At 53.0% G+C, this 11,615-nt stretch overlaps 4 protein-coding genes across 4 annotated transcripts; all 4 read left to right on the top strand.

Moving 5' to 3' along the window:
- Positions 1-28: 28 nt before the first annotated feature.
- Positions 29-1,772, top strand: AYO20_06351 (hypothetical protein; the record flags this gene model as incomplete). The annotated part of the gene is made up of 5 exons (XM_022644642.1): positions 29-94; positions 156-328; positions 404-894; positions 956-1,113; positions 1,164-1,772. 5 exons carry the CDS (start codon positions 29-31, stop codon positions 1,770-1,772), a joined length of 1,497 nt encoding a protein of 498 aa, XP_022499310.1.
- Positions 1,773-4,920: 3,148 nt separating this feature from the next.
- AYO20_06350 (hypothetical protein) lies at positions 4,921-5,620 on the top strand (the record flags this gene model as incomplete). The annotated part of the gene is made up of 2 exons (XM_022644641.1): positions 4,921-4,961; positions 5,041-5,620. The coding sequence occupies 2 exons, from the start codon at positions 4,921-4,923 to the stop codon at positions 5,618-5,620; spliced, it is 621 nt and encodes a 206-aa protein (XP_022499309.1).
- A 907-nt stretch (positions 5,621-6,527) lies between these two features.
- On the top strand, positions 6,528-9,035 carry AYO20_06349 (hypothetical protein; the record flags this gene model as incomplete). Its single annotated transcript, XM_022644640.1, has 1 exon — positions 6,528-9,035. One exon carries the CDS (start codon positions 6,528-6,530, stop codon positions 9,033-9,035), a length of 2,508 nt encoding a protein of 835 aa, XP_022499308.1.
- Positions 9,036-9,619: 584 nt separating this feature from the next.
- On the top strand, positions 9,620-10,933 carry AYO20_06348 (hypothetical protein; the record flags this gene model as incomplete). The annotated part of the gene is made up of 1 exon (XM_022644639.1): positions 9,620-10,933. One exon carries the CDS (start codon positions 9,620-9,622, stop codon positions 10,931-10,933), a length of 1,314 nt encoding a protein of 437 aa, XP_022499307.1.
- Between the last annotated feature and the right edge of the window lie 682 nt (positions 10,934-11,615).

Genomic DNA, 11,615 nt, shown 5'->3' with positions numbered 1-11,615 from the left:
CGCGCTGCGTTGCTTTAAAATACCCATCATGAGAGGCACAGAGCCAAAAAGACAAAACAAAGCGGAGAACGAGCTCGGGAAAGCCGGCTATGAGGTAAATCGACCGCTAGAAAAAATCCGGCCCAACCACGGGCCCAACAGGGACCACCAACAAGCTCGCAAGCGACGCAAGCGAGACCATCCGCTTCCGCCGTGTCGAATCTGTCAAGCCTCTAGAAGACCACACGATCGAGGTCCCACAGTGTCTCAGAAGTTGGGCATTTGGCCAAAAATTTAGCGCGGCCACGATCCCTCGACGCCGTCCGCCGGCCAGTACCAGCTTCAATGAGTAAGTTCTCTTATCTTGTACGGTTCCTACTGCTTTTCAATGTTGTTGCTCTCTCTCTCTCACTTGCATCTCTAGCAACCTCAGTAATACACAGTCGTTTCTGCAATCTTTCTTGCTTTTGGCAATCATGGTTTCCTTTGCGGCGTCCTGCGCCATTCTCTCGCTCTGGTCGGCGTCAAAGGTGCTTGCACAAGTCTGCACACCCTGCGAGGATGTGCATTTCTTTCTCGCCCGTGGCAACAATGAGCCCTACCCAGGACGACAGGGTGATCTGGTAGCCGCCACCTGCGACAACGTGGCCAACTGCGGCTACGAAGATCTCATCTACTCGGCTCTCTACACCGACTTGTCCTGCCAGACGACCTACGATGGCACGATCGCGGGTTTCAAGCAGATGACTGCCTATGCCGACCGATGCCCCAACTCCAAGCTCATCCTGGCTGGATACTCGCAGGGAGCACAGATCGTGACCGACATTCTCGGTGGTGGAGGTGGCGTGTCGTTCAATGGATGTATTCAGCCGTCGACTCCTCCATTGGACCCGACCACCAGCCCAGGAAATCGATGTGAGTTACGGCGCGGTTGCATTGTTTGGATATGGCTTGTATGCTAACATGGACATTTCAGTGTCGGCGGTCATCACGTTTGGAAATACCCGCCATACGGCCAACCAGCCCTACAACTATGGCAATGGTTCCTCGCACGATGGTCTCTTCCCCCGGTCTGGTGACATGTTGACTGCTCTCGACGCATACGCGGCCATTACTCGTGACTGGTGTCTGGATGTGAGTGACAGGCCCGATTGTTGTTGGACTTTTGTCTACGAGCCTTTGAGAGCATGCTTCATCGCTGTAATCATGTCTTTGTCCTAACGTTCTTCGGTACCCAGGTTGACCCCATCTGCGCCAACAACTCCAACGGCATCGTCGCGTCCCACCTTGGCTATTACAACGTCTACTCGGACGAAGCAGCTGCGTGGATCAAGTCGGTCGCCTCGATCACGGACAATTCGGACTTTACTACCTCGATCGCTACGTATGTCAGTGGTACCGCGCAGGACTATGCGACTGTCGGAACCGGCACGCCGTCGGGCGTTGTGACACTTGCGTCGGTGACGACCGAGTCCATCTCGTGCCCGAGCTCGTCGACGCCTGCCTTTGCCGCAGTCAATTCGACCGCGTTGAACAGAACCACAACAGCCTCCAGGTCGGGCGTGTCGAGCAGCCACTCGGCGCCCCTCACGACCACCGCCAGCAGTGCCGCATCCAGCAGTGCGACTGCGGCCGCGACCATCACGAGTGCTCCCAGCAGCACCGGCCCCGTGGCGACGAGCGCAATGACCTCTGCGCCCTCGTCGACCTTTACGGGCGGCTCGGCCAGTAGCCACGCCAGCAACATTGGCTTGGCTCTTTTGCTGGGCCTTGCCATCCTGGTTGTAGTATAAAGGAGCAAAAGAAGGCGTCAACCACCCAAAAAATGAAAGATTTACGCGTAACATAACATAGTCTCAAACAATGTATATAATATAATGAGGATGAGGGGGGATGGGCATTGAATGAACGCACATAATTGACCATAATACACACATTCTTTTCCGAGTGCTCAAGTCATCTACGAATTGTGAGAACCGACACATGAGTTATTTTATTGAAACCAGTGTTTGTCCGTGTAGGAGTACTCGGTACAGATGGATGTAGGTGTGCAGGTATGCAGGTCTTATCATGACGCCAGTGTGTCTCCTACCCACCGAGCACAAACAAGCACAATGAAGGCTTCGACGAGTCCGAGACCTCGTATACCACGGCTAAATGCCCAGGCCCTGGCCCTGACCCTGGCAGAAATCTGCAAGCACCAGCTTAGCTGCATGCCACGGGCTTTTCTAGTCATCCACTCCAATCCACAAGGACGGCTCGTACCTACAGTAGTTCCATGCGAGAGTGTACCCTACCTAGGTACCGTACCTAGAAGGAGGTGCTTGTAGGTACAACGGCGCCTAAGGAAAGGAAATGTTTTAGCTTCCCCACATAACAGGAGGGGGGGGGGGGGGGGGTAAACAGCAAACGGGAGAGAATTCGAGGATAAAAATCAAGGACTGTGGAACAGTGGCAACGGCACTCTTTCCTGGGATTCATAATCGCTACCTACTTGCTACATCCACCTAGATAGGTACCTCAGATAGGTGCAGAAGGTTTCACGCCTAAGCGAGGTTCTGACTCGTGCTCGTGCTCGCTTCCGACTTCGAGGGCCGGGGTACTGCACTGTTTGTACGAGGTACTTGTAGGGTGGTAGGGTGATGGGCAATCTCGCGTTCATTACATGTGCGTGTGTGTGGGTGTGTGTTGACAAGTGTAAACTCTGAATATGCACTACTACCTCGTACTGTAGGTACATAGGTGTGCACTAACTACTCGGTACCTACATACCACCCTACCCACTCATATGTAGGTACTTCTTAACCAAGTTTTAAGTATAGTACTGAGTACTCGATACTCGTACGAATACCCTGGACCCGATGCTCAGGGTTTGTCGTTTGTTAGAGAAGATCCCCCCGCCTGCTCCGTGGTGGGACCCCACATACGAAGTACCTACTTGTGCTGAAGGGGCATAGAGGTAACAAGTAGTTTAATTCATGAATCATGAAGCATAACGGTTTGCACGATTGACGAGTTGAGTGAGAAACGAGGGACAAAGGTGGTCACCCCGCCGATCAGACCTTTACCTTGACGAGTACAGGACTTGTACCGAGTATGTAATGATCATGTCCGATCAAGCTCTTGCCCCTGGTCAGTAATAGTAGGTCTCTTCGTACCAGTCCTCGTGGGAAATTTGTGGGTGGTCTCGGGTACTCATACGAGGTAGGTACATGTGTAGAAACCGTCGTACCACTTCCATAATAATCAAACAATAACAAACAATCATACTCCCCCACCGGTGCCCCTTCGCGTCATCTCCGAGTCACGAGTATCTGAAAGGACTGAGAACACCAGCAACCCATTTGGGGCTGTTGGTGCGTGGAGACACGAGCACGAGGACGTTTGTTCCAGAGTACTCAGTATGTATGTACTCACGAGAAGGAAAAGGGGCATCCAATGCACTCGGTATATTCTTGTATGATATTCCAGCGAGAAACGTGACGATGCGTAGTGTGCTCGTTGATCTTTTTGATCTTTTTTGGGTATTTTAATCTTTACCGGTGTCCATGCCTACCTACCTACCTGCCTGCCTGTCTACCTGCCTGCGAGATATCCCATGTTTTGGGAAAAGACATAGCACACATACATGCCCTCTTCGCTCCTCACTCCTCATTCTTCATGGAGTCACCTAGATGGCCACGATGGAGTCGCTACAGATCGGAACTTCAAATTACATTCCATTCAAATGAACGTAGACCTGCATGCCTACAAAGGGATAACTGAACTCACTGACTTGCACCGACCACTCGCAGACATATGTGTGTGTCCTGGCTGTCAATAATCTCAATCCCTGATCATCATTCAGAAATTGAGAGTGACTTCCCCGTGGGGGTCTGGATGGGAAATGTTGCCCAAGACTTTCGCAGTGCTCAAATCATACCTAGATATCCTCGGCCGTGTGGTGTTCTGTGACGGGTACCTCGTACTTTGGTGATAAAGGGGGCAGCAGGATGAACAGACCGAGGCGAGGCTGTAAGTAACGAATGGGGGAACATTGAGCCGCGGTTATCTCGGCCTACTAGCCGTCATCACCAACTCACCACCAGAAAGTAGCCTGCCTGCTAAACAAGGCGAGCACGGATAACGGCCCCGCATCTCTTAAGTCTCGAAAAGAAACAACAAAAGCAAAGCACAAGTACAGACTTTGCCACAGCTACAAACGATCATGGCCTTGACATACTAGACATGTGTCGGAATGGTGAATGTCGAGGGATTGGAAGTTGGCGAGGTATAGAGCTGCAATAATAGGTATCTCAGATGTGGTCTAAAAAAAAAATAATGCCTCGTAATGGTGAATGGTGATTGAATCTCGCCACGGTCGCCAGTCCTGGTGATATAAGAAGACCTGGAGGGAGCATTCAATAAGTTACCAAGCACCCCATTTTGCAACCTAGAGATCTTATTGGGGGTTCGATCAAGTCAAGTTCATCGTCGTGACGGAAATGTCAATCGCCGAGGAATAGCGCTCTTCGACAGTTGACATGTCCAGATTGACTCGGCTAGAGCATTCCCTTATCCTTGGCTGTCGGTGCACGACTGGGTCGGTAGGTATACACCGGTTTAACGGACTAATCACTATCAAGTGCCCATCAACGAGACGATTCAGCCAGTCGACGTTTTTTTTTTGTCGCGTGGGAATCTCTTTCAAACTGTACATTTACATACTTGTATCTCCAAGGCCAGTCGTAGCCCCCAAAATCGCTGGTAGCTATTAAGTGGTAGCTGATAGGCACGCACCACTTTTCTCAACGACATCGGGCCTTGTCACGTTTTTATTGGTGCGTCGAAACGAAATCTCAAGAACACTATTACTCGGTACATTATCGCATATCGCATATCACAGATCGTTTGTTGGGTTGGGACCACCACCACCTTCACCACCACCACAAAACAATAGAAATGGCCACCAGAACAACCATCACCACCAATCAACAAAAAATGTAAGCTCCTCGTAAACTCCCACTCACTCAGAAATCCACTCTTTGATATCTCGCTCACCTGTTAACACTTCTCCCAAAGCTCCTCTGCACACTACGACCCGATGCGCGCGGAGGCATCGGCGGCCGTCGACGTCGACCCGCGCTACGTGATGCGGGGCATCGACTTCAGCCTCCCGCTCAAGGAGCGGGTGCTCGAGTTCCAGAGGAATTTTCTCGACGACCCCCATTTCGGCGGCTTCGACGCCTACGCGCTCAAGGACAACGTGCGCTGCGTCTCGATCGCGCCGGGCCGTACGGAGTGGGAGCTCGAGGTGCTCCCGCACCTGTGCAACAAGGGCGGGAAGCTGCACGGGGGCGCGGCCGCGACCATCCTCGACAATCTGACCACGACGGCGCTGATCGCCGCGGCTCGCCCTGGATTCATGGACCTCGGCCACGTCAGCCGCAATATCAACATGACGTACCTGCGGCCGGTCGTCGAGGGTGCCACCGTCAGGGTCGTCTGCGAGCTTGTCGCCGCGGGGAGGACCCTCGCCAACATGAAGGGCGAGATGCTGGTCGACGGCAAGGTCTGCGTGACGTGTCTGCACGACAAGGTCTTTTTGCGTCCCCCGCCGCCGCCGACGTCGTCAGAAGAGGGACCCTCCTCCAAGCTGTGACTCACTCACTCATGGTCGAACCCTACAAAGCTAAAAAGGTCTTTTTGGCTCTGGGGTAAGGAGTGGTTGAGGGATCGACAGGTAAAAAATGGATGGATAGATAGACCCTCAAAGTTACCGAGAGCTAGAATTTTTTCGGAGATGGGGTTTTGGGATATAGAGTTGCGATTAGACCATGGCACGGTGTCTTGGTTGTGGGCGTTGGAATGGCACTGTCGATCGTGACGGATAAGAGTACATGCAAAGATTAGACATCAGCAATCAGACGAGATGGACTCCAAAAGCTGGTTGATAGACATGAACCAGGATGATCACAGAGTCAGTCCAGGTCTTGGACACTTTGTCGAACCATACAAGGTGCAGGCTGAGATATCTCATTTGAGATGCGCAGAGATTGCGGCTCGCAGCCTCGCGTAGCCGCACACACACGCCAACGGTTTAATCACAAACACACAAACTCTGTCAGCAAAGTCCAGTCTGTTTCGGGACTCTACGTGAAAGCAAATCTTGTCTTCAGAAAAGGAGTGCCCAGCCTTGGTTCGCCTCGAGGAATTTGGTACCCATCGCAACCAAGTTGAGGACCTCAAGGAAATGGCCGCAACCACTGGAAATCCCGCACTGCCCAGCTCATGTTCCTTTGGATAGGCCCTCATCTTCCAGGTTTTACGTCGTTAACAAATGTGGAATAGAGGACGGTGAGTAATTTGGACTGACGATCAGAGGCGGTGTTCCGTAATACCATCATCTGAACCACATTTTGCTCTGTAAGTCCAGCGCGACTCAGGGATAAATAGCCACTTCTCCCACGCATACCTTCGCACTCTAGAACACTTCACACCTCATCTATAGGTGTCAGCTTCTCACCTTCCGACTTCGTTCGCCACCCTAGTACATCGTCGTTGCTATCATGGGTGCAGCCGCGTCAGCCGCCAGGGGCGCGGCCGTCGTTGGCGCTGAAGTTGCTGAAGTCGCTGCGGTAGGTGCCGAGGCCGCAGAGGCCGTGGTCATGACCGGCGGCGCTGCAGCAGACGGCGTCTTGGGTCAGACGGCCAGCAGAATCGCCTCATCTTCAGGGTCAACAGAGTACTTTTCAGCATTAGGAAGTCGTCAGGGGTCGCAGAGCTCAGCCTTTCGAAGCGTCACCATGTCCGAGGAGTCATTGCCGTTAGCGCCTGGGCCTGGGTGGGCGGATCGGATTTACAGTATACCAAGGAGACCAAAATCCATCGGCCCATCATTTAACAAGGGAAGGCCATGGGACGGGCGTGGATTCAGAAACCACCCTGCCTCAGAGGGAGGAGCATACCAAAACTGGGAGCTTGGACCCGGGGGAGAACCACCGGTGCCTGCAAAGTTGCCACAACCCGAGGTGCCCGGTCGTCGGATTCCGGGTTCGACGTCGACCAATTCAGAATTCGTCCGAACTCAAATCAAAGGGAAACAGATTGCTGATGATTGGTACACAAGGGCCGAGTCGGTGTATAGCGAAGAAGAAATAGCAAGCTTGGTATCGGAGGAGGAAATCACGGGATCGGCCTGGTCGCATGAAGCTGCAGATGGATCCCAAATCGAGCGATTCCCAGAGTATTACTCACCACCCAGAACACCCTCAGAGATATCAGCGACCGGAGCGTCAAAGGGCTCGGCCCCGAAGTCTCTCACTGACTCGGAAGAATGGTTGCGCTCGTCAGAATCGTCCTCAGGCACTGTCGTCCACCACACTCCTCCCAATAACCCAAACTCCATGGAGGCCATCGATGGGTCCGCCGAATGGCTGTCGGGGTCGGAGCCGGAATCGGTAGCAGAGGCTTCCATGGATGCCACCTATGGCTCGTCAGGGGAGGAATTGATCGAAGGAGAGGTCATCTACGACGGACATCCACTCGGAGCTGAATCGCCCGCCTCCGGAGAGTCAACAGGAACTGTCATTCACCACCGACCAGCAGGGGCGGCAGCAGCATCAGAGGCGGAAGCCGTAGGGCCAAAGAAGTGGAGACGATGGCAAGACTTGTGGACCCCCAAAGACATCCTGTCCTTCCCACCGGCGACGAGATTCAACGTGCTCCGAGGTCAGAAAGTCACCGCGCCGATTTTCTTCGAGCCCGGAGCGGCGACGAAGCCTGATGCCAAGACATTCGCCAGGTTTGAAAAGGCAGTCCGGCATTATATCAAGAAGGAAGGAGCCTTCACGGGAGAGGAGGTCTCGATGCTGTTCGGCAGGAAGCCAGGACAACTGACCGGCGCCGAGTTTGTGCAAAAGATCGGCAAGCCATTCTGGCCCAAGAAGGCAGCAAAACTCAACGCGATGTCAGGACCAGAATTTTCCAAATTGACCGCCCCAGAGCTTCAAAAATTGCTGCCGGCTCCCTCCAGAAGTAGTGTCGGCGGAGGTGCGGTTGGAGTTGCCACCTATGGGATGATTTTGGCAGGGTATGTTTATACAAACACAATGGGCGAACTGCACGCAGACAAAATGAAGGACAAGTACAAAGATATACACAAGCGTTCCGAGATCGACCCTGATACACCTGAGCTGGCACGCGAACCTGTGTCACCGACGACCCTCGTCGTCACCGAAGGGCTGACATGGATGTACACTGACCCGCTCCCGACACTGGGCATTTACACTGTCAACGACACGACATCCTCGGTGTTTGATGGGGATTACATCACCGTGCCCATGTCCCAAGGCACTGAGTATACACTCACCTTTCCGCCCGAGGTGCAGCGGATTCATCTCACCAATGCCAGCCCGCGGCCAATCTGCGTGGCAGGTATCAACATCACAACCTCGGACAAGTACTGGACGAGCTTGAGTGGCAATCTGGGGGATCTCTTTGACGCCGACCACTATGAGACCGGGCAGCAAGTTATGAATGGGTCGACGTCGTGTACCTGGATTGACCAGAACCCAGAGGGGATCGGGATTGCTGGATTGACCTTTGAGCTGGTCGACAGCGTGCATGTTCCTGTCAAGCTTAACGGTACCTTGCCGGTTTTCTGGCTCTCGAATGACACTCTTCCGGAAGATCTCGCCAGCGACCAAGAGCTCTTTGACTTCACTGAGCACTTGGTCAAAAGCCAGTTGACCAAGTCGAGTGCAAAGCGGCTGTGCGAAAACCAGTATTCCCAAGGCCCACACTTTGTCAGTTTGAATGAAAAGCTATACTGCGACATGGAGGCTCGACAGCTCTATCCTACCTGCGGGGACGAGGCTGGAGAAGGAGTGTGCTTTGATGTCGACAAGGACAAGCTGGTCGAGCCAGAAGAGGGAGACAGTGAGGACGACGAGGCGCATGTTGAGGGAGAGGTGCAGGTCGAGGGGGTTCGTGGCTCTTTCACCAAGCGGCGGGTTGCGAAGGCGAGGAGATCCAAGGTAGTCAAGAGCTTCAAGCATGTGCATGTGTGGGAATGAGGTGGGGGAAGAGAATGGAAGCAATCACGAGATGAGACTGAGATTGAAGGAGTGAAAGAGTGCGTGATGTTGTTCGATTGTGCATTTTGAGATTGGTATGTGTTTGTACGTGTTTGTCTGATTTGCTGAATGTTTGTTCGTTCGTACAAGAGGCGGAGAGGGAGTGACGGAGAGCGGAGAGGAGAAAGAAAGGAGAAAAAAAGTAAAATGCTTGGCACTGGTATGGATTTCGTAATACAATAAATTACCTTCAGTTTTCTGCCTAGGCCATGCCAAGCTAGTCCTTTTTAAGAAGTTTGCCTTGATACCTGACGGCCCCAATACAATCGTCATAGTCTCACTGTGGCGGCCCCAGTGACTTCATCGTTGCGCAGTCGCATTGGATGGTGGCATGGCATGATGTTGCTTCTGTCCAGGCAGCATTCATTCTTTTCCATACAAACACCTCATTTTCTGCGAATATCCTTGGAACTGTTGAATCCTTCTCTGACCCCCATCCAACTCCTCTGCCCTCTATCCCTCCTTATCTAAGATTCTATTCCTGGGTTGCTCTGTGTGTGTCGACATCATCCCGTCCCTTCAAAATGACGACCACCCCCCATGGCTATTCGGACGAGAAGGTCCCAGAGATCGAGGTCCTTCCAGCCCCAGCTACTTCAGCACCTCCTGCGAGACGAACCAGTTTCACCAGCCGACTGCTCAGATTCGTGGTCACCGTCCTCGGCGCCATTCTCGTCTTCAAAGCGCTCTGCAACATCGTCGGTTTTCAGTCTAGGAGCTTCTCGAGACCGTGTCACGGTATGAACCACCAAGTTCCCGGCCACAGCGCGCAGCTGTTTGACGATGACGGCCACCACCAACACCCGTTCCCACCTATTGACGATTGGAAACCGTTCAACGGCACCACTCACTTCGAGTTCGAGCCCGCCCAGGCCAGTGGCCTCTCCGTCCGAGGAGCAAACGTCTTTGGGAAAGTCGTCTTTGAAACGTCCAAGTTCTCCGACAAGGTCGTGATTGACTTGGACATCAAGACCAACAAGAAGGACAAGCACGGCGACGTGACGATCAAGGAGGACAATGGCCACCTCACCATCAACACTCCACCGTCGGGCAAACTCGAGACTCACACGGCCGTCACCATCCAGATCCCGTCCAACATTATTGGAGAGTTTGCCCTTCCGCGATTCGAAGTTGACGTTCCACGCCACATGGTCGACTTCAGCCAACTGCCCCAGTCTCTGGAGATCGGCACCTTCACGATCCGAGTTGGGAAGGGCTTCGTCAAGCCAGGCCCTGTGCATACCAACACGACCCAAGTCTCCATCGGCAACGGCGCTCTCCGCGGCACCTTGACGCACGCACGCTACGAGACCAATGTCAACATAGGCAGAGGTAATGTGACCCTCAACATCCCCTCAATTTCTTCGGGCAACCAAGGCTCGACCCACATCCAACTCGGCCACGGGCACCTGAACGGTAGCCTGGCGATCTACAATTCGACCAACATCGACATCGGCAGTGGCAACATCTACGTCAACGTGGCCTTCAAGTCCGCGACAACGCGAGCCACGCTCTCGACTCGAATTGCGTCGGGCGACTCGCGTGTCTTTGTCGACTCCATCGCCGCAGAGCGATTGTTCGAGGCATCCCACACGTCCGTGGCGGGCGACCAGCTGATCACGTACCCTGCCAACTTCCAAGGCACGGTCGATGCGCGCGGCATTGTCGGGGACATCAAACTCGAGGGCAAGGACCTGGCCGTGGAGAAAGTCGTTGGCGGCATAGTGGGCCGACAGGGCGACAGCAACCGGAATTCGGTGAGTGTCAAGACCGTCCGGGGCAAGCTTGATATTCTGGTCGGTGATGAGGCTTCGGCGCAGACGGGCCACGGGCGTTAAAAAGCAGTCAACCAGCGCTCCCTTTTGAGAGCTATTGCCTCGAGGATCGAGTCAGCGGGACATGCGGGACATGATGATGTATGTTATGCAAACGGGATAAGGGCCTGGGCCCTGGGTTAACAAAAATTGGAGACATGGAGAAAATGAGACATGGAACACGGGAGACATGGCTGTACAAGATCCATGCATACACAGCGTAGGATAATAACGACCAGGAGATATACCTGGATACATTCATTCATTCATTCATTCATTCCTTCTCTCATGAAGGCCCTTGACATCATAAGGTCCATCCATGATTCGATCCATCCATGGTCTACAATCCATACATGTATTCTCCATACTCTATATGATGTATATCACTAGGAATCTCCCTTACCCCTTTCTTTCTCTCCATCCTAAGTAGAAATTCCTCGTTCTCTCTCTCTCTCCTGGATATTTCATACTCGGCACCAAAAAACACTTTTCCACCCAGCCCCTATTTACTTAGGAGGTGGATGGTAAGTGAAACCCGCCCCCCAGAGGGAGGCAGTGTTTTTTTCCGCATGATCGCCGCAGAGGAGGAGGTTCGATTCCGGAGGTTCGCCTACTTTTGAAACCCAATTTCGTCCATCACTTCTTTTGTTGACTTTTCCAAAGTCTCTTTCTCTTTTTGTTATGGTGTGTGGTTGTTGACTCTGTT

Source organism: Fonsecaea nubica, assembly GCF_001646965.1.
Source record: "Fonsecaea nubica strain CBS 269.64 chromosome Unknown Scaff40, whole genome shotgun sequence".
Taxonomy (NCBI): Eukaryota; Fungi; Ascomycota; class Eurotiomycetes; order Chaetothyriales; family Herpotrichiellaceae; genus Fonsecaea; species Fonsecaea nubica.
Note: the sequence above shows the minus strand (reverse complement) of the source record. Positions and strands in the feature narration are given on the sequence as shown.